The sequence below is a fragment of the Grus americana genome, chromosome 27 (assembly GCF_028858705.1).
Source record: "Grus americana isolate bGruAme1 chromosome 27, bGruAme1.mat, whole genome shotgun sequence".
Lineage (NCBI taxonomy): Eukaryota > Metazoa > Chordata > Aves > Gruiformes > Gruidae > Grus > Grus americana.
The window spans coordinates 115,856-136,476 of NC_072878.1; the positions used below are offsets into that span (position 1 = coordinate 115,856).

Here is a 20,621-nt window from a genome sequence, read left to right on the forward strand (position 1 = left end):
GTGGTTCATGGTCTCCGCGGTTCATGGTACGTGTGGGGCCAAGATCCACGCTGTCCATGGCCTCCACGGGCTGAGGGTCTCCATACGTCTGGGGTCTCCATGGGGTCAAAGGTGTCATGATGCCAAGGTCTCCATGGGTCTACAGTCTCCCCAGGTCCATACGGTCTCCTTGATCTCTGACCTCTGTGTGTTGATCACCTCTATGGGTCAACAGCTTCTGTGGGACCAAGGTATCCAGGGGTTGGTGGCCTCTGTGGGTCGGCGGCCTCCATGGAACCAAGGTCTGCGTTGATTGGTGATCTCCATGGGTCGATATCCTGTGTGGGTTGATGTTCTCTGTGGCTTGATGTCCTCCATGGGGTGGTGTGTCCACCCCCGGCTTTCTCTTTGCTGTTCCCTCCAGAGCGCCCTTCCCCAAACACGAGATATTTATTCAAGCCCGTGGTCCAAGAGTGGTCAATGTCGAAGCTGGGGGAGATGTGGACACTTGGGTTCATGAGGAGAGAGGGACACCAGGGTCCCTTGGTGGGTGCGGGGGGTGGGTGGACACACCCCAACTCCTGGGTCCCCTCCACCGATGGTGCTCTGACGCCATCTAGTGGCCCGTAGACGTTAGAGCACCCATCGGTGGGTGCTCCCCCACCCTGGGTTCCACCAGGAGTTTCCCCCCCACCTTGAGGGGGCATTTGGGGTGCCCCTGGGGTTAGAATCGCGATTAGGAGTAATTAACGCAACCCTCGGTTTGATCTAATTTGCATAGGCATTAATTACTTCCTATTAGGATTTTTTTAAAAAAAATATAATTTATGACATAAAAATAAACCAAAAATAAAAATAATTTTAAGAACCCGAAATAAAAATAACAAATAAAACCCAATAAAATTTTTTTTAAAAAGGAAATTAATTAGGTGTGATGAATGCAGACAAGCTATAGCTCCTATTTAATGAAGCGATCGTTAATTACGCCCAATTAGCATGAGAAAATGAAAAATTTACATTTAAAAATAAAAATAGAATACTAATTGAGTGTGATTAATGCATAATTTCAGCATAATTATTATTTAATAGATCACAGACATTAATTACATCCAAATAGTATTACACTAGTAATTAAAAATGTAGAATTTAAGATAAATAAACTCAGGGCACTATTTGGGTGTAATTAATGCATAAAGCTAGCTTAATTATAATTAAAAACATCGCAGGCATTTATTACGGCCAATTAGTACTAAGTTAATAGTTAAATTCTACATTTTTAAGATAAATATATCTAGAATACTAATTAGGTTTAGCGTTAAAGGTTAGGCTTAGGGATGGGGGTTAGGGCTTGGGGATAAGGGTTAGGCTTGGGGTTAGGCTTGGGGGATATGGGTTAGGCTTGGGGGTTAGTCTTTGGGGTTAGGGCTTGGGGAAATGTGTTAGACTTGGGGTTAGGCTTGGGGGATAAGGGTTAGGCTTGGGTGTTAGTCTTTGCGGTTAGGGCTTGGGGATAAGGGTGAGACTTGGGGTTAGGCTTGGGTGTTAGTCTTTGCGGTTAGGGTTTGGGGATATGGGTTAGACTTGGGGTTAGGCTTGGGGGATACCTGTTAGGCTTGGAGGATATGTGTTAGGCTTGGGGATGGGGGATAAGGGGTTTGGGTTAGGCTTGGGGGATAAGGGTTAGGCTTGGGTGTCAGTCTTTGCGGTTAGGCTTGGGGGTTAGGCTTTGTGGTTAGGGCTTGGGGATATGTGTTAGGCTTGGGGTTAGGCTTGGGGATGGGGGATAAGGGGTTTGGGTTAGGCTTGGGGGATAAGGGTTAGGCTTGGGGGATAAAGGCTAGGCTTGACGGTTAGTCTTTGGGGTTAGGCTTGGAGGTTAGTCTTTGGGGTTAGGGCTTGGGGGATAAGGGTTAGGCTTGGGGGTTAGTCTTTGGGGTTAGGGCTTGGGGGATGGGTTTAGGCTTGGTTGTTAGTCTTTGGGGTTAGTCTTGGGGGATAAAGGCTAGGCTTGGGTGTTAGTCTTTGCGGTTAGGGCTTGGGGATAAGGGTGAGACTTGGGGTTAGGCTTGGGTGTTAGTCTTTGCGGTTAGGGTTTGGGGATATGGGTTAGACTTGGGGTTAGGCTTGGGGGATACCTGTTAGGCTTGGAGGATATGTGTTAGGCTTGGGGATGGGGGATAAGGGGTTTGGGTTAGGCTTGGGGGATAAGGGTTAGGCTTGGGTGTCAGTCTTTGCGGTTAGGCTTGGGGGTTAGGCTTTGTGGTTAGGGCTTGGGGATATGTGTTAGGCTTGGGGTTAGGCTTGGGGATGGGGGATAAGGGGTTTGGGTTAGGCTTGGGGGATAAGGGTTAGGCTTGGGGGATAAAAGCTAGGCTTGACGGTTAGTCTTTGGGGTTAGGCTTGGAGGTTAGTCTTTGGGGTTAGGGCTTGGGGGATAAGGGTTAGGCTTGGGGGTTAGTCTTTGGGGTTAGGGCTTGGGGGATGGGTTTAGGCTTGGTTGTTAGTCTTTGGGGTTAGTCTTGGGGGATAAAGGCTAGGCTTGGGTGTTAGTCTTTAGGGTTAGGCTTCAGGGATAAGAGTTAGGCTTGGGGATGGGGGTCAGGCTTGGGGGATAAAGTTAGGCTTGGGGTTAGGTCTAGATCCAAATCCACCTCCTCCGAGGAGCGTGCAGAAGATGGGGGGGCCACCTACTGACACTGACCACGATGCCCCGGGAAGGACCCACCACTCCGGTTGGGTATTGGGGGTTCACCTCCTCCAACTGCACCTGGGGTGGGGCCAACAGCGTTTAGGTCATCCTACGGGCACTGACGGTGACACGTTGTCTCCATCACCACGTATCAGCTGACCTTCTTAAGGTTCTCCACCGGTCTGCTGCCAACTCCCTTCGGTATCCAATCTCCTTCCTCTGCAATATGAAAATAATCACCTGAGAAATAACCTAAAAACCCAAGAAAATCTCCTCCGAAAGACTTTTTCGCTCTACTGACCTTCTCCATCTGTGCTTCATGGTACCTTCTACCACACCAAGCCATCCTCACGTTGGCAAGATCACCAAAAAGAAGAAAAATCTTAATTTATTAACATATTAAAAATATTAATAAAAACCTTGAAGGACATCTGCATGGAGACCACCTCAAGTCAAAGCTCCCAGGGATGAAGGCGACCTCCACAAGACAAAACTCAAACCCTGGAGGCCAAGCTCCAAGGCCAAAGAAGACCTCCTCAAGGTCAAGCTCCAAAGCCAAGGAAGACCTCCTCAAGGCCAAGTTCTGAGGCTGAAGAAGGCCTCCTCAAGGCCAAGGGCCAAGGCTGAAGGCGGCCCCCTCAAGGCCATGCTCTGAGGATGAAGAAGACCCCCTCAAGGCCAAACTCCAAGGGTGATGAAGACCTTCTCAAGGTCAAGCTCCAAGGCCAAAGAAGATCTCCTCAATGCCAAGCTCCAAGGGTGAAGAAGACCTCCTCAAGGCCAACTCCGAGGCTGAAGACAACCACGACCAGCATAAGCCTCCCGGTGAGAACCCAGCGTTCATATATCCCTGGCCACGCCCACCATATAGGCCTTCCCTCCTATAGGTGCCTTATTGTACCCTATAGCTCCTCTATGGAGGGGAGGGTCCCTATGGCTTCCACGTTGGCGGGGGGCATCCCCTATGGCTGCCGGATGGGAGGAGGGGGTCCCTATAGCTGCCATATAGGAGGCCTCCCCTATAGGTCCCCCTCCAGGAGGGACCCCATATAGCTGCCCTCCTGTAGGGGGGGATCCCCTATAGCTCCTATATGTTGGGGTTCCCCGTAGCCCCGCCCTGCGGTTGCCATGGAGCCGGTCCTCCTCTCCCCACTCCCTATCCCCGCCTCAAAATGGCGGCGCCCACGGCGGCCGCTCTAGCCCGCGCGCCCTTGCCGACTCTATAGCCGGGCGGCGCGTACCCGGCGGCCCGACCTTGCAGCGGCGGCGACCAATGGAAGAGGGGAGGAGGCGGGGCGATACTTGGAAGCGACCAATCGAAGCGCGTAGCGCTGAGAAGGGGAGATGCCCTCACCGCAGACCTCACCGGAAGAGGCGGAATGGCGGCGCAGGGATAGGGGCGGTGCCCCGCGCGGCTTTCACCAATAGAAACGCGCAGACAGGAGCTGGGAGGAGGGGCGGGCGCGGTTGCGGCCAATCAACGCGAGGGGGCGTGGCCCGCGATAGCCGCGCTCGGCGCTCTCCGGCCGCCGCCGCGTGAGTCCGGCGTGGGGGGGGGGGGGGGGGGGGGGGGGGGGGAGGGGGAAGGAAATGGGGGGGCCGGGGGGGGGGGGGAGGGGAGCTGCCCCCCAAGTGTGGGGCTGGGGGGGGGGGGCAGGATCAGACCCCCCCATATTTGGGGCCTGGGGGGGGGGGGGGAAGTCGATTTGGGGGGGGAGGGCGCCAGGATCGGGCCCCCCCATGTGTGGGGCCGGGGAGGGGGGAAATTTGGGGGTTCCCCCCATTGAGGGGGGGGGTGGGGGGGTCTGACCCCGCCCCCCCAACCCCCCCCCCCCCCCCCTTTCTCACCCAGCCCCCACCATGGGCAACGTCCTGGCTGCTGGTTCCCCTCCCCCCCCACCCACCGCGCCCCCCCCCCTCCTCCCGGTCCCCCCCGGTTTTGGGGGACCCCCCCCCGTCAGCGGCTTGGGGCCCCCCCCCCGCCCCACGGAACCTGGGGGGGACCCCCTGCCCAACCCCGGTGCCTTCGAGGAATGCCACCGCCGCTGCAAAGGTGAGTTGGGGTTGTTTTTTTTTTGGGGGGGGGGGGGGGTAGGGGACACCCCCAAATCTGACCACACCCCCTCCATCCCCCTGGGGCCCCCCCAAATCCCCCCTCTGCACCCCAGAACTGGGTTCCCCCCCAAAAAAAAACCTCGGGGTGCCCCCCACAACCCCCCCCCCCACTGTGCCCCACCCCGATCCCCCTCCACACCCCAAAAAAATGGGGGTTCCCCCCAAAAAATGGGGGTTTCCCCCCAAAAAAGGGGTTCCCTCCACTGTACCCCCCAACATCTTGCACCCCCCCAAATCCCCCCCTGCACCCCAAAACTGGGTTCCCCCCAAAAAAAAAAGCCTCGGGGTGCCCCACACAACCCCCCCCACTGTGCCCCACCCCGATCCCCCTCCACACCCCAAAAAAATGGGGGTTCCCCCCAAAAAATGGGGGTTTCCCCCCCAAAAAAAGGGGTTCCCCCCACTGTACCCCCCCCCCGCAATCCCCCTCCACACCCCAAAACCAGGGTGGCTCCCCCCTTTCCCCCCTCACCTGAGGGTCCCCACGATACCCCCCACCCCCCCTGCACCCCAAAACCGAGTTGCCCCCCCCAAAACCCCCAGGGTGGGGTGTGTGGGTCACCCCAAAATCCCCCCCCCCCCCCCAATTTCCAGAGCTCTTTCCCGTCCAAATGGAGGGCGTCAAGCTGACGGTGAACAAGGGGCTCAGCAACCACTTCCAGGTGGGTTTTTTGGGGTGCTGGGGGGGGTGTTTAAATTTTGGGGTACCCCCCAGCACCCCAAAATTCTCCCCCCCCCCCCCAGGTGAACCACACGGTCGCTCTCAGCACCCTTGGGGAGTCCAACTATCATTTTGGGGCGACTTACGTGGGTACCAAGCAGCTTAGCCCCACGGAGGTGAGTTTTGGGGGACACCCACACCCCCCCTACTATTTTTTTTGGGGAGTCCCCCTAAATCATGGGGGGCCCCCCCCCCCAAAAAATATCATCCAGGCGTTCCCGGTGCTGGTGGGGGACATGGATAACAGCGGCAGCCTCAACGCCCAGGTCATCCATCAGCTGACGTCGCGGCTCCGCTCCAAAGTGGCCTTCCAGGTAAATTTTGGGGGGCCCCCCCCCCCAAAAAAATGGGGGACCCCCCTAAAAATGGGGACACCCCCCCCCAAAAGTGGAGGGAGTTCTGGAAAGGGAGGAGCGCTGAAAATGGAGGGGAGGGTTAAAATTGGGGGAGCCTGCCAAAAAATGGGGGACCCCTTAAAATATGGGGGACCCCCCCAAAAATGGGGGACCCCCCCAAAAAATGGAGGCACCCCCCAAAAAAAGGGGGATCCCTCCCCCCAAGAATGGGGGGAGCCCTGAAAAGGGGGAGCCCCTAAAAATGAGTGGGAGCCTTAAAACTGGCAAAATCCCCCACTAAAAATAGGGGGACCCCCCTAAAAAAGTGGGGGGGCCCCCCAAAAATGAGGGGGACCCCCTAAAAAAATGGGGGACCCCCCCTTCACCCCATTTCCCCCCCCCCCCCCGCAGACGCAGCAGGCCAAGTTCGTCAACTGGCAGGTGGACGGGGAATATCGGGGGGCTGATTTCACGGCCGCCGTCACCTTGGGGAACCCCGATATCTTGGTGGGGTCAGGTGAGCACCCCAAAAAAATGGGGGCACCCCCTAAAAAACCGGGGGGACCCCCCGCCCCTGAAAAAAAATTTGGGGGGGGGGTTATGATTCAGGGGATCCCCTCCTGGAAAGGAGGAAACGTGAATTTGGTGGTTTGATGGGGTGGGGGAGCACCTGAAAATGGGGTACCCCAAAATTTTAAGGGGGGGGTTTGGCCTGGGCACCCCGATATTTTGGGGGGTCCAAGGGATCTGCGTTAAATGGGGAACCCCCAAATTTTTTTGGGGGGTGTCTCTTGAGCACACCCTGATATTTTGGGGGGGGGGGCTCAAGGGGGAAGCCCCCCAAACCTCAACACCCCAATTTTGTCACCCCGATACGGATATGCGGACCCCCCCCCAAAAAAAATTGCACGCCCCAATATCTTGGGGTGACACCCCAAAATTTCAACCCCCCCCCCAAAAAAAAATCCCCCGGCACCGTGGACACCCCCAAAAAAAAACCCCCCAAGAACACCCCGTTTAGGATGGGACTCGCTTCCTTTTTCACCCGCCCCCACCTTATTTTTTGGGGCGCCCCTACCCCATTTCCACCTCCCCCACCCTATAGGGACCCTCCCCACCCCCTCACAATTTTGGGGTCCCCCTTAGGGGCCCCCCAAAACCTGAAAACCCCCCCTTTTTTTATTTTTTTGAAGGGATCCTGGTCGCCCACTATCTCCAGAGCATCACCCCGACCTTGGCCTTGGGGGGGGAACTGGTCTACCACCGCCGCCCCGGGGAGGAAGGCACCGTCATCTCCCTCGCCGGCCGCTACACAGGTACCCCCCCCCCAAAAAAAAAACCCAGTTTTGGGGTGGGGGCACCCCAAAAAAATCACAGTAACCCCTAAAAAACACCCACCCCCCCCCAAAAAATTCCCACCGCAGCACCCAACTGGATCGGCACCTTGACCTTGGGTCAAGCGGGCGCTCACGCCACTTATTACCACCGAGCTAACGAGCAGGTAATTAACGGGGTTATGGGGGTACCCCAAAAAATTTGGGGGGGGGATATGTCTGGAAGAAGTGGGTGACCCCAATTTTGTTGTGTGTCCCCCCAAAAAAGTTGCAGGTGGGGGTGGAATTCGAAGCCAGCACCCGGTTGCAGGACACCAGCGTCGCCTTCGGGTACCAGTTGGAGCTGCCCAAGGGCAACCTGCTTTTTAGGGGTACGGGGGGGGGGGGACACCCCAAAATATGGGGGGGACCCGTAAAAATATGGGGGGGCCCCTAAAAATATGGGGGAGACCCCTAAAAATATGGGGGGGGGGGAGAGCCTTGAGGAATAGGGAGGGGCGGCTGGGAAATGGGAGGGGAGGTTGAGGGGGTGGGTGAAAAAAATAGGGGGACACCCCCCCCCCCTTTGAAAAATTTGGGGGACCCACCTTGAAAAATTGGGGGGACCCCCCCCAAAAAAAATTAGGGGGGACCCTAAAAAAAAAAAAGGGGGGGGAGCGGAGCTTAAAAAATTAGCGGGGGCCCGGCAAAATTGGGAGGGGCTCAAAAATTGGGGGGGGGACCTTAAAAAATTTGGAGGGGGGGGGTGTTAAAAAAATGGGGGGACCCCAAAAAATTAGAGGGGGGCCCCAAAAATTAGGGGGGACCTTAAAGGTCCCTATGATGTTCCCGTGGCCTCCATGATGTCCCCATGATGTCCTTAAGCCCCCCATGATGTCCCCAAGCCCCCTGTGACGTCCCCGTGATGTCCCCATGATGTCCCCATGTTCTCCGTGATGTCCCCAACCCCCCGTGACGTCCCCGTGATGTCCCCAACCCCCCCCGTGACATCCCGGTGACATCTCCATGGCATCCCCGTGATGTCCCCGTGATGTCCCCATGATGTCCTCATGTTCTCCGTGATGTCCCCAACCCCCCTGTTGATGTCCTGGTGATGTCCCCATGATGTCCTTAAGCCCCCCATGATGTCCCCAAGGCCCCCATGATGTCCCCATGATGTCCTCATGTTCTCCGTGATGTCCCCAACCCGCCTGTGATGTCCCCATGATGTCCCCAAGCCCCCCATGATGTCCCCATGAGGTCCTCATGTTCTCTGTAATGTCCTGGTGATGTCCCCATGAGGTCCCCAAGCCCCCTGTGATGTCCCCATGATGTTCCCATGATGTCCTCATGTTCTCCGTGATGTCCCCAAGCCCCCCGTGATGTCCTGGTGATGTCCCCATGAGGTCCCCAAGCCCCCTGTGATGTCCCCATGATGTCCTCATGTTCTCCGTGATGTCCCCAACCCCCCCGTGATGTCCTGGTGATGTCCCCATGATGTCCTCATGTTCTTTGTGATGTCCCCAACCCCCCTGTTGATGTCCTGGTGATGTCCCCATGATGTCCCCAAGCTCCCCATGATGTCTCCAAGCCCCCCGTGATGTCCTGGTGATGTCCCCATGATGTCCTCATGTTCTCTGTGATGTCCCCAACCCCCCCGTGATGTCCTGGTGATGTCCCCATGATGTCCCCAAGCTCCCCATGATGTCTCCAAGCCCCCCGTGATGTCCTGGTGATGTCCCCATGATGTCCTCATGTTCTCCGTGATGTCCCCAACCCCCCCGTGATGTCCTGGTGATGTCCCCATGATGTCCCCAAGCTCCCCATGATGTCTCCAAGCCCCCCTGTGATGTCCTGGTGATGTCCCCATGATGTCCTCATGTTCTTTGTGATGTCCCCAACCCCCCTGTGATGTCCTGGTGATGTCCCCATGATGTCCCCAAGCTCCCCATGATGTCTCCAAGCCCCCCTGTGATGTCCTGGTGATGTCCCCATGATGTCCCCAAGCCCCCCATGATGTCCCCATGATGTCCTCATGTTCTCCGGGATGTCCCCAACCCCCCCCTGATGTCCCCAACCCCCCCCCGTGACGTCCTGGTGACATCTCCATGACATCTCCATGACGTCCCCGTGGTGTCCCCAGGCTCGGTGGACAGCAGCTGGACGGTGGGGGCGGTGCTGGAGAAGAAGCTGCCGCCGCTGCCCCTGACGCTGGCGCTGGGGGCCTTCCTCAACCACCGCAAGAACAAGTTCCACTGCGGCTTCGGCCTCACCATCGGCTAGAGCCTCCTCATCCTCCTCACCTTCGGCCTCCTCACCGGCGTCCTCCTCTTCCTTCTCCTCCTCTTCACCTTCAGCCTCCTCCCCTTCCTCATCCTCTTCCTCCTCTTCATCCTCATCCTCCTCACCTTCATCCTCCTCCATCCCTTCGTCCTCCTCTTCACCCTCCTTCATCTTCCTCCTTCCTTCCATCTTCCTCCTCACCTTCATCCTCCTCCTCACCTTCATAAGCCTCTTCCTTTCCTTCCTCCTCCTCACCTTCCTCCTCTTCCTTCCTCCTTGCCTTCCTCCTCCTCCCCTCCATCTTCCTCCTGACCTTCTTCCTCCTCCTCCTCTTCCTCCTTTCTTCCTCCTCCCTCTCTTCTTCCTCCCCACCTTCCTCCTCTTCCTCCTTCCTTCCTCCTCCCTCTTCTTCCTTTCTCCTTCCTCCTCCTCACCTTCCTCTTCCTTTCTTCCTCCTCCCTACTTCTTCCTCCTCTTCCTCCTTCTTCCCCTCTGCTTCCTCCTCCCCTTCCTCCTTTCTTCCTCCTCCCTCCTTCCTCCTCGCTTTCCTCCTCCTCTTCCTTCTCCTCCCCCTCTTCTTCCTCTTCCTCCTTTCTTCTTTCTCCTCTTCCTCCCCCAACACCCCACAGCTGCCGGCGGCCACCGTGTCCCCCCCCATCACAGGGGGCTCCCCCAAAGGCCACTTTTGGGGGGGCCCCCCCCACCTTAACCCCCCCCCCGGGGGGGGGAGGAAGAAGAGGAGGGGGGGGGCCCCCCAATTCCTGACCCCCCCAGACAGAGACTGGCTCAATTTTGGGGTTCGGGGGGGCCCCCAAAATGTACCGAGGAGATCTGCCCCCCAAAAAAGTTTTGGGGGGCCCCCCCAGCCCCCCCACATCGCGGCGCGGGGCTTGAAATGCTCCAAATAAAGCAACTGGCCTCGTTTTTTTTTTTTTTGGGGGGGGGTCTCGTCCTTTAACTGGGGGGACACCCCAAAAATTTGGGGGGACCCCCCACTTTGCGCCCCTTCTTGTCCTCCCCCGAAGCATGGGACAGCCTCCCCCAAAAAAAGGGGGGGGGGTGGGATGATGGAATGGGGGGAACCCCAATATTTTGGGGGGGGCACCCCAAGTTATTGTGGGGGTGTGTGTTGGGGGGGGGCCCAGTGGGGTGGGGTGGAAAAAAAGGGGGTGCTGTACCCCAAAATCACCCGGGGGGGGGGGTGGTGTCACCACAGATTTGGGGGGGGGTAAGCAAGATATGTGGGGTCCCCCCCAAAATGGGCCCCCCCCCAAATCTAGGGGGGGGGGCAAGTGGGGTTCAGGCCCGGTTTGGGGGTACAAACCTAATGGGGTGTCAACACCCCCCCCTCCCAGCCGATTTGGGGGGGGGGGTTCAGCCCCATTTTTGGGTTCAACTCCCCCCCCCAATTTGGGGGTTCACCCTCCCCAAGCCGATTTTGGGGTTCAACCCCCCCACTTTGGGGGGATTAGCCCCATTTTTGGGGTTCACCCCCCCGTTTGGGCTTCAACCCCCCCAATTTGGGGGTTCATACCCCCCCCCCCAATTCGGGGCGTTCTTACCCCCCCCGGAGCCAATTTTGGGGTTCAACTCCCCAATTTGGGGGTTCAGCCCCCCCCCGCAGCCAATTTCGGGTCCAAACCGCCCCCGATTTGGGGGTTCACCCCCCCCCGCAGCCGATTTTGGGGTTCAACCCCCTCAATTCAGGGCTTCAGCCCCCTCCCCCCCCGAGCCTATTTTGGGGTCCACCCCCCCCAATTTTGGGGGTTCACCCCCCCCCGCAGCCAATTTCGAGTCCAACACCCCCCCAATTTGGGGGTTCACCCCCCCCCCATTTCGACCCTCCCCCCCAATTTCCAACTCCCCCCTCCCCCCCCCAATTCCCCCCCCCCCCCAGTACCGGGGTGCCCCTCCCCCCGTCCGTCCGTGGCCCCTCCCCCCCCTTTTGGACCTTGCCCCCCCCCACCCCGCCACGTCGGGGTGCCACGACCACGGGGGCCAAGTCCAGCGTGGGCCGTTCCCGCGGGGGGGGGAGGGGCTGGGGGGGGGGGCACACACATCACGAGTGGGGGGGGGGGGGGATTCCCCCCCCCCCCCCCCCCAATTTTGGCGTGCTGGGGGGGGGAGGGAAGGGGGGGGAGGGGTGGGGTTTTTTTTTTTTTGGGGTGTTCCCCCCCCCCCCCGCGTGGATTGGCGGGTGGGGGAGGGGTGGGGGGGGGTGGGGGGGGGTGGGGGTGACCTTTGCCCCCCCCCCCCCCCCCCGCCCCGCCCCACCCCCCCCTCCCGGGGGTATTTAAGGGCCCCCCCAGGGCGGGTGCGGAGCCAGAGGGACCCCGGGAGCCCCACAGGTGACAGGGACACGGGGGGGGGGGGGGGCACGACATTTGGGGGGACGACACACACACAGATTGGGGACACTTTGGGGACATTGGGGTCAATTTGGGGACTTTGGGGTCAATTTGGGGACATTCGGGGTCAATTCGGGGACGTTGGGGACACTTTGGGGTCAATTTGGGGATATTTGGGACAATTTGGGGGTGGGGGGACGGGGGGACAGAGTGGGGGCACTTTGGGGACATTTGGGTCAATTCGGGGACTTTGGGGTCAATTCGGGGGTGTTGGGGACACTTTGGGGTCAATTTGGGGACATTTGGGGGTGGTGATAGGGGTGGGGGGACACTTTGGGGACATTTGGGTCAATTTGGGGGGTGGGGGGACAGGGGGACACAGGTTGGGGACACTTTGGGTCAATTCGGGGACTTTGGGGTCAATTTGGGGACGTTGGGGTCAATTTGGGGACATTTGGGCCAATTTGGGGACATTTGGGACACTTTGGGGACGGGCAGGTTTGGGGACATTTTGGGGAGAGTTTGGGGACATTTGGGACAAGGGGTGGTTTGGGGACAGGGGGGCAGGTTGGGGACACTTTGGGGACAGGGTGATAGATTGGGGACAATGGGGACGATTTTGGGACAAATTGGGGACGATGGGGACAGATTTGGGGACAATGGGGACGATTTTGGGACATGGGGACAGTTTAGGGACATGGGGACACAAGTTGGGGACAATTTTGGGACTGGTTGGGGACATTTTTGGGACGGGGAGCGGGTTGGGGACAATGGGGACACTTTGGGGACATTTGGGTCATTTTGGGGACATCTGGGTCATTTTGGGGATGGGGATAGATTGGGGACAATGGGGACAATTTTGGGACAAACTGGGGACAAGGGACAGGTTGGGGATGGGGGACAGATTTGGGGACAATTTTGGGACAAGTTGGGGACATTTGGGACGTTTTTGGGACGGGGGAGCAGGTTGGGGACAATTTGGGGACAGATTGGGGACTTTTGGGATGGGGGGGCAGGTTGGGGATGAGGGACGGGGTTGGGGACATTTTGGGGACATTTTGGGGGGGACCCTTCACCCCAACACCACCCCCCCCAGGTGTCACCATGAAGCTCTGGGTCGTGCTGGTGGCAGTGACGCTGCTGGCGGGTGAGTGTCACCCCCCCCCCCCCGTCACCCCCCCCAATGTCACCCCCCCCCCCCCAGTGTCACCCCCCCCCGGGACCCCAAAATGTCACCCCCTTCCCCCCCCAGTGACCCCAAATTGACCCCCCCCCAAAGGTGACAACCCCTCCCCCAGTGTCACCCCCCCCCCCCCCCCGGGGACCCCAAAGTGTCACACACACACCCCCCCCCAGTGACCCTCGGGGACCCCCCCAAAATCACCCCCCCTCCCATTGTCACCCCCCCCGGGACCCCAACCCCCCCCCCCCCGTATAACCCCCCCGGGACCCCAAAATCCCCCCCCCCCCCGTATAACCCCCCCGGGACCCCCCAAATCCTGCTATGGGTCTGTGCATGGGGAGGGGGGCAGATTTTGGGGTGCAGTGGGGGCACCCCAAAAAGAAGAGGGAGATTTTGGGGTGCTGGGGAGGTGCCCCCCCACCCCACTCCGTGACACCCCACCCCCCCCCCCCCCAATTCCCACAGGCTGCGGGGCTGAGCTGACCCCCCCCGAACCCACCACTCCCCCCCCCAGCAGAATTTGGGGGTACCTGGGGGTGCTGGGGGAGGCGGCGGAGAACGCGACGGTCCGGCTGCGGGAGGTCCCCCTCATCCAGAAGCTGCAGTGAGTGTGTGGGGGGTTGGGGGGGGGGGGGGCACCCCCAAAAAAATGGGGAAGGTGGGGGGGGCTGGTATCCCCCCAAAATGGGAAGGGGATGGGTGGGAGCACCCCAAAACTCGAGGGAGTGGACCCCATAGGGACCTGGTGGGACCTATAGAAACCTGGTGGGACTCCGTAGGGACCTGGTGGGACCCCATAGGGACCTGGTGGGACCCATAGGGACTTGGTGGGACCTATAGAAACCTGGTGGGACTCCATAGGGACCTGGTGGGACCCCATAGGGACCTGGTGGGACCCATAGGGACTTGGTGGGACCTATAGAAACCTGGTGGGACTCCATAGGGACCTGGTGGGACCCCATAGGGACCTGGTGGGACCCATAGGAACATCATGGACCCCATAGGGACATCATGGACCCCATAGGGACCTGGTGGGACCCATAGGGACTTGGTGGGACCTATAGAAACCTGGTGGGACTCCATAGGGAACCTGGTGGGACCCACAGGGACATCACGGACCCCATAGGGACATCATGAAACCCATAGGGACTTGGTGGGACCCATAGGGACCTGGTGGGACCTATAGAAACTTGGTGGGATCCCATAGGGAACCTGGTGGGACCCACAGGGACATCACGGACCCCATAGGGACATCATGAACCCCATAGGGACTTGGTGGAACCCATAGGAACATCATGGACCCCATAGGGACCTGGTGGGACCCATAGGGACCTGGTGGGACCTATAGAAACTTGGTGGGATCCCATAGGGACATCATGGACCCCATAGAGACCTGGTGGGACCCATAGGGACATCATGCAGCCCACAGGGACTTGGTGGGACCCATAGGGACATCATGGACCCCATAGGGAACCTGGTGTGACCCCATAGGGACATCATGGACCCCATAGAGACCTGGTGGGACCCATAGGGACATCATGGAGCCCACAGGGACTTGGTGGGACCCATAGGGACATCATGGACCCCATAGGGAACCTGGTGTGACCCCATAGGGACATCATGGACCCCATAGAGACTTGGTGGGACCCATAGGGACATCATGGACCCCATAGGGAACCTGGTGTGACCCCATAGGGACATCATGGACCCCATAGAGACTTGGTGGGACCCATAGGGACATCATGGACCCCATAGGGACATCATGGACCCCATAGGGACCTGGTGGGACCCATAGGGACTTGGTGAGACCCCATAGGAACATCATGGACCCCATAGGGATATCATGGAGCCCACAGGGACTTGGTGGGACCCATAGGGACATCATGGTGGGTCCCATAGGAACATCATGGACCTCATAGGGACTTGGTGGAACCCATAGGGACATCATGGACCCCATAGGGACATCATGGACCCCATAGGGACATCATGGAGCCCACAGGGACTTGGTGGGACCCATGGGGAACCTGGTGGGACCCATAGGGACATCATGGACCCCATAAAGACCTGGTGGGACCCATAGAGACCTGGTGGGACCCATAGGGACCTGGTGGGTCCCATAGGGACATTATGAACCCCACAGGGACTTGGTGGACCCCCATGAGAACTTGGTGAACCCCATCAATCCTTGATAGACCCCATAGATCCTTGGTAGACCCCACAAAACCCATCAATCCCACCACCCTACCCCACCAGAACCCCCAAATTCATCCCTAAACCCCAAAACACCTCCCCGTACCCCCCCAAAAAAGAAACCCCCACCCCCACCACCCCCTTTCGTAGGTCCTTGATGACGGAACTGAAGACCCAAGCCACCTCCTTGAGCGTTTCCATCCGGGAGGAGATGACGGAGGCGCGAGACCGAGCTGCCGAATACGGGGCGGATGCTCGAGCGGCGTTGGATCAAAGTTGGGGCGAACTAAAAAATCGGGGTGCAGCCTACGCCCGCAAACTCCGGAAACGTTTGAGTCGGGACGGAGAAGAATTGAGACGTCGTTGGGACGTCTACGGCCAAGCGTTGGGGGACAGGGCGGCGGCTTTGAGGAAAAGTTGGGGGGTGATGGGGCGAATTTTGGGGGAGCCCGGTGTACCCCAAAATTCTGAAGATTGATTTAGGTTGGAATTTCTGCGCCCCCCCCCCCAAAAAAAAAAAGTAATAATTTGGGGTGCTGCTGGAGTTGGGTGGGGAATAAAGAGCGATGGGTGGCTCGGTGCTTGGTGGGGTGGTTTTTTTTGGGGGGGGGGGGGCTGGCTGCTGTACCCCGAAAAATAGGGGTCTGAAAGGGGGGTGCTGCAGGCCGAAGTGGAGTCTGTGCGCCCCGAAATGGGCGGATCGTGCCCCAAAGTGACCCTCTGCACCCCGAAATGATGCCCTGAACCCCGATAGGACCCCTTGCACCCCAAAATTATCCCCTGCACCCCAAAATGATGCCCTGAACCCCGATAGGACCCCTTGCACCCCAAAATTACCCCCTGCACCCCAATAGGATCCCTTGCACCCCAATAGAACCCCCCCTTGCGCCCCAGAATTACCCCCTGCACCCCAAAATGACACCCTGCACCCCAATAGGACCCCTTGCACCCCAAAATTATCCCCTGCACCCCAAAATGATGCCCTGCACCCCAAGAAGACCCTTTGCACCCCAAAAGGACACCCTGCACCCCAAAATTATCCCCTGCACCCCAAAATGACGCCTTGAACCCCAATAGGACCCCTTGCACCCCAAAAAGACATCCTGCACCCCAAAATGACGCCCTGCACCCCAAGAAGACCCCCTGCACCCCAAATTTACCCCCCTGCACCCCAAAATGACGCCCTGCACCCCAAGAAGACCCCTTGCACCCCAAAAGGACACCCTGCACCCCGAAATGACCCTCTGCACCCCAAGAAGACCCTTTGCACCCCAAAAGGACACCCTGCACCCCAAGAAGACCCCCCTGCACCCCAAAATGACGCCTTGAACCCCGATAGGACCCCTTGCACCCCAAAAGGACACCCTGCACCCCGAAATGACCCCCTGCACCCCAAGAAGACCCTTTGCATCCCAAAATGACGCCCTGCACCCCAAGAAGACCCCCCTGCACCCCAAAATGACACCCTGCACCCCAATAGGACCCCTTGCACCCCAAAATTATCCCCTGCACCCCAAGAAGACCCCCCTGCACCCCAAAATGACGCCTTGAACCCCGATAGGACCCCTTGCACCCCAATAGGATCCCTTGCACCCCGAAATGACGCCCTGCACACCCCAAGAAGACCCCCTGCACCCCAAAATTACCCCTGCACCCCAAAAGGACCCTCTGCACCCCAAAAGACACCTTACGCCCCAAAATGACGCCCTGCACCCCAAAAAGACCCCCCCGCACCCCAATAAGCCCCCCGCACCCCAAAATGATGCCCTGCACCCCAAAAAGTCACCCTGCACCCCCAAAATGACACCCTGCACCCCCAAAATGACCCCCATTGCACCCCAAAAGGACACCCCGCACCCCATAGGGACCCTGTGCACCCCAAAATAGACCCCCCTGCACCCCAAATTGACACCCCGCACCCCAAAATCCAGCCCTGGGTGCCCTGTGGCTGCTGCAAGTGGGGGTACAAAGGGGGGGGTGTGCAGGGGATTTTGGGGTGCAATGGATTTTGGGGTGCAAAGCGGGGGGTGCAATGGATTTTGGGGTGCAGGGGATGTTGGGGTGCAATGCACGGGGCGTGCAATGGGTTTTGGGGTGCAAAGCGGGGGGTGCAATGCATTTTGGGGGGGTGCAAGGGATTTGGGGGGTGCAGTGGATTTTGGGATGCAATGCACGGGGCGTGCAAGTGATTTTGGGGGTGCAGGGGATTTTGGGGGTGCAAATAGGGGGTGCAATGCATTTTGGGGGGTGCAGGGGATTTTGGGGTGCAATGCACGGGGCGTGCAAGGGATTTTGGGGTGCAAAGAGGGGGTGCAATGCTTGGGGGTGCAGGGGATTTTTGGGGTGCAGTGGATTTTGGGGTGCAAAGCGGGGGGGTGCAATGAATTTTGGGGTGCAGGGGATGTTGGGGTGCAATGCACGGGGCGTGCAAGGGATTTTGGGGGGTGCAAGGGATTTTGGGGGTGCAAAGGGGGCGTGTAAGGGATTTTGGGGGTGCAACGCAATTTGGGGGTGCAACGCATTTTGGGGGGGGGGGCTGCCAGGAGGCGGCTTGCCCCCCCCTCCCCCCAGACTGTGCAAAAGCGGGGTGCAAGCGCCGCCCCCCCCCTTTTTTTTTTTTTTGGTCCCTGTCCACCCCCCTCCCCCCCTCGCCCCTCCCCCCTCGCCCCTCCCCCCCCCGTTTACCCGGACTTTGCCCCCCCCCGGCCCCGCCCCCCGCCCCCTATAAATGGGGGGGCCCCGGGTGGGGGAGGGGAAGCGAGCGGCCGCCACCACGGGTGGGTGCTGGGGTGGGGGTGGGGGGGTTCCTGGGTTTTTGGGGGGGGTGAACCCCCAAATCTGGTGGGAAAGTGGGGCGGGGGGGGGAAGGGTTGGGAGCTGGGGGAGGGGGGTTTGGGGGGAGTGAACCCCGAAATCTGGTGGGAAAAGGGGGGGTTGGGTGTTTTGGGGGGGAGTTTTGGGGGGTGAACCCCCAAATCTGGTGGGAAAAGGGGGGGTGGGAGCTGGGGGAGGGGTTTTGGGGGGGCTGTTGGGGGGTGAACCCCGAAATTCGGTGGGGAAAAGGGGGGAGGTTTTTGGGGGGGTGAACCCGGAAATCTGGTGGGAAAAGGGGGGGGTGGGAGTTTTGGGGGGGCCGTTGGGGGGGTGAACCCCGAAATTCGGTGGGAAAAGGTGGGCGGGAGATTGGGGAGGGGTTTGGGGGGGGCTTTTGGGGGGGGCGAACCCCCAAATCTGGTGGGAAAAGGGGGGGGTGGGAGCTTGGGGAAGGGTTTTGGGGTCCCCCCCCATTTTGGGGGTGCGGGTCCCCGTGCAGAGCATGGCCTGGGTGCACCCCAAATCGATGGCGGCTTCGCTCCTGCTGCTGCTGCTGCTCTGCTCGGGTGAGACCCCACCCTCACCCCCACCCCCACCCCCACCCCATGGCACCCCAAACCCCCACCCATGGCACCCCAAAACCCTCCCCCAATCCATGGCACCCCAGCACCCAAAGCCCCACCCACTGCCCCCCCACCCCACCCAAACACCCCCCACCCCCACCCTAGCACCCAACCCCCCAAACCCCCCACTGCCCCCCAGCACCCAAACCCCCACCCACCCCCATCCACTGCCCCCACCCAGACCCCCCCACCCCAGCACCCGACCCCCCACCCAAACCCCCACCCAGACCCCCCACTGCCCCCCCAGCACCCAACCTTCAATCCAAACCCCCCCAAACCCCCCCGCCCCCCATCCCACCCAACCCCCCACCCAAATCCTCCACCCCAGCACCCAACCCCCCACCCAAACCCCTACCCAGACCCCCGGCTGCCCCCCCCAGCACCCAAACCCCCACCCGCCCCCATCCACTGCCCCCCCACCCAGACCCCCACCCCAGCACCCAAACCTCCCACCCAGACCCCCCCACCCAACCCCCCCTCCCATCCCACCCAACCCCCCACCCAAACCCCCCCGCCCCCCCACCCCCACCCCCACCCACCCCCATCCACTGCCCCCCCCAGACCCCCCCACCCCAGCACCCACACCCCCACCGCACCCCCCACCCCCCCAAACCCCCCTGCCCCCCATCCCACCCAACCCCCCACCCAGACCCCCTGCTGCCCCCCCAACCCCCACTACCCCCCCATTTCACCCAACCCCCCACCCAACCCCCCCCACCCCAGCACCCCAACCCCCACCCAAACCCCCACTGCCCCCCCAGCACCCAAACCCCCACCCATCTGCATCCACTGCCCCCCCCAGACCCCACCCCAGCACCCACACCCCCACCGCACCCCCCACCCCCCCAACCCCCCCCGCCCTCCATCCCACCCAACCCCCCACCCAAACCCCCACCCAGACCCCCTGGCTGCCCCCCCACCCCAACCCCCATTACCCCCCCATCCCACCCAACCCCCCACCCAACCCCCCCCACCCCAGCACCCCAACCCCCACCCCAACCCCCACTACCCCCCATCCCACCCAACCCCCCACCCAAACCCCCCCGCCCCCCCACCCCAACCCCCACCCACCCCCATCCACTGCCCCCCCCAGACCCCCCCCCAGCACCCACACCCCCACCGCACCCCCCACCCCCCCAAACCCCCCTGCCCCCCATCCCACCCAACCCCCCACCCAACCCCCCCCACCCCAGCACCCCAACCCCCACCCAAACCTCCCCGCCCCCCCACCCCAACCCCCACTGCCCCCCCAGCACCCAAACCCCCACCCAAACCCCCACTACCCCCCCATCCCACCCAACCCCCCACCCAACTCCCCCCACCCCAGCACCCCAACCCCCACCCAAACCCCCCCCCAACCCCCACTACCCCCCCATCCCACCCAACCCCCCACCCAACTCCCCCCACCCCAGCACCCAAACCCCCACCCGCCCCCATCCCACCCAACCCCCCACCCAAACCCCCCACCCCCCACCCATCTCACCCTTCCCCCCCCCACCCAACAGCCACCGCCGCCACCACCCCCGCCCCCCCGCAGCACCCCGACCCCCCCGGCGCCCTCACCCAGCTCCGCGCCGCCGCCGCCGGTTACCTGGACCAGGTGGGTTCGGTGGCCGGTGACCTCCTGGTGCGCCTCAGTCTCCCCTCGGCCCAGGAGAAGATCCGGTAAATAATTTTGGGGTGTTCCCCCTCACCCTCACCCCCCCTCACCCACCCTATGACGTTGGATGGGCACCCAAAGGTCACCCCAAAATTTTTCCGTCTCCCAAGGGACGCCTACGAGAAGGGATCGACGGCGGTGATGACCTACACCGGTATCCTCACCGATCAGCTCTACCACTGGTGGCAAGGGGAGCAGTGACCCCCCCCCCAGCTCCTGTCGCACCAAGATGGTGGTTATGGGGTGGGGGGGGACCTTGAGGAACTTGGGGAGCCCCCCCCCCTCCCCCAATCGTGTGTCACCCCCCCAATAAAAGTTGGTTGGCTTGGTGGTCTTGGTGGGACTCCAGGAGAAAGTCGAGGTGGTGG

The 20,621-nt window shown here is 60.4% G+C and overlaps 3 protein-coding genes across 4 annotated transcripts; all 3 read left to right on the forward strand.

Annotated features, from left to right (window-relative positions):
• Positions 1-4,167: 4,167 nt before the first annotated feature.
• On the forward strand, positions 4,168-10,367 carry TOMM40 (translocase of outer mitochondrial membrane 40). 2 transcript variants are annotated; one of them, XM_054805064.1, is made up of 10 exons: positions 4,168-4,204; positions 4,521-4,721; positions 5,378-5,445; positions 5,528-5,620; positions 5,717-5,818; positions 6,251-6,356; positions 7,033-7,155; positions 7,264-7,340; positions 7,442-7,544; positions 9,296-10,367. In XM_054805064.1, the coding sequence occupies exons 2-10, from the start codon at positions 4,529-4,531 to the stop codon at positions 9,433-9,435; spliced, it is 1,005 nt and encodes a 334-aa protein (XP_054661039.1). In that variant the 5' UTR covers positions 4,168-4,204; positions 4,521-4,528; the 3' UTR covers positions 9,436-10,367. The 2 variants fall into 2 exon arrangements, with proteins under 2 accessions (XP_054661039.1, XP_054661038.1); XM_054805063.1 differs by lacking the exon at positions 4,168-4,204 and having other exon boundaries at positions 7,442-7,503.
• A 1,344-nt stretch (positions 10,368-11,711) lies between these two features.
• LOC129197031 (apolipoprotein E-like) lies at positions 11,712-15,737 on the forward strand. Its single transcript, XM_054804997.1, has 4 exons — positions 11,712-11,783; positions 12,880-12,930; positions 13,432-13,570; positions 15,307-15,737. Exons 2-4 carry the CDS (start codon positions 12,888-12,890, stop codon positions 15,632-15,634), a joined length of 510 nt encoding a protein of 169 aa, XP_054660972.1. The 5' UTR covers positions 11,712-11,783; positions 12,880-12,887; the 3' UTR covers positions 15,635-15,737.
• A 2,163-nt stretch (positions 15,738-17,900) lies between these two features.
• On the forward strand, positions 17,901-20,583 carry APOC2 (apolipoprotein C2). The gene is made up of 4 exons (XM_054805012.1): positions 17,901-17,933; positions 18,470-18,536; positions 20,099-20,258; positions 20,364-20,583. The coding sequence occupies exons 2-4, from the start codon at positions 18,473-18,475 to the stop codon at positions 20,452-20,454; spliced, it is 315 nt and encodes a 104-aa protein (XP_054660987.1). The 5' UTR covers positions 17,901-17,933; positions 18,470-18,472; the 3' UTR covers positions 20,455-20,583.
• The last annotated feature ends 38 nt before the right edge of the window (positions 20,584-20,621 follow it).

What these genes read in the sequence shown, in the direction of transcription:
- APOC2 (XM_054805012.1), top strand. Translation starts at nt 18,473, where the DNA reads ATGGCCTGGGTGCACCCCAAATCGATGGCGGCTTCGCTCCTGCTGCTG. An exon ending in GCTGCTGCTGCTCTGCTCGG is followed by an intron (nt 18,537 to 20,098) that starts GTGAGACCCCAC and finishes CCCACCCAACAG; the next exon opens with CCACCGCCGCCACCACCCCC. An exon ending in TCGGCCCAGGAGAAGATCCG is followed by an intron (nt 20,259 to 20,363) that starts GTAAATAATTTT and finishes CCGTCTCCCAAG; the next exon opens with GGACGCCTACGAGAAGGGAT.
- LOC129197031 (XM_054804997.1), top strand. Translation starts at nt 12,888, where the DNA reads ATGAAGCTCTGGGTCGTGCTGGTGGCAGTGACGCTGCTGGCGG. An exon ending in GGCAGTGACGCTGCTGGCGG is followed by an intron (nt 12,931 to 13,431) that starts GTGAGTGTCACC and finishes CAATTCCCACAG; the next exon opens with GCTGCGGGGCTGAGCTGACC. An exon ending in CCCCTCATCCAGAAGCTGCA is followed by an intron (nt 13,571 to 15,306) that starts GTGAGTGTGTGG and finishes CCCCTTTCGTAG; the next exon opens with GTCCTTGATGACGGAACTGA.
- TOMM40 (XM_054805063.1), top strand. Translation starts at nt 4,529, where the DNA reads ATGGGCAACGTCCTGGCTGCTGGTTCCCCTCCCCCCCCACCCACCGCG. An exon ending in GGCTCAGCAACCACTTCCAG is followed by an intron (nt 5,446 to 5,527) that starts GTGGGTTTTTTG and finishes CCCCCCCCCCAG; the next exon opens with GTGAACCACACGGTCGCTCT. An exon ending in GCTCCAAAGTGGCCTTCCAG is followed by an intron (nt 5,819 to 6,250) that starts GTAAATTTTGGG and finishes CCCCCCCCGCAG; the next exon opens with ACGCAGCAGGCCAAGTTCGT.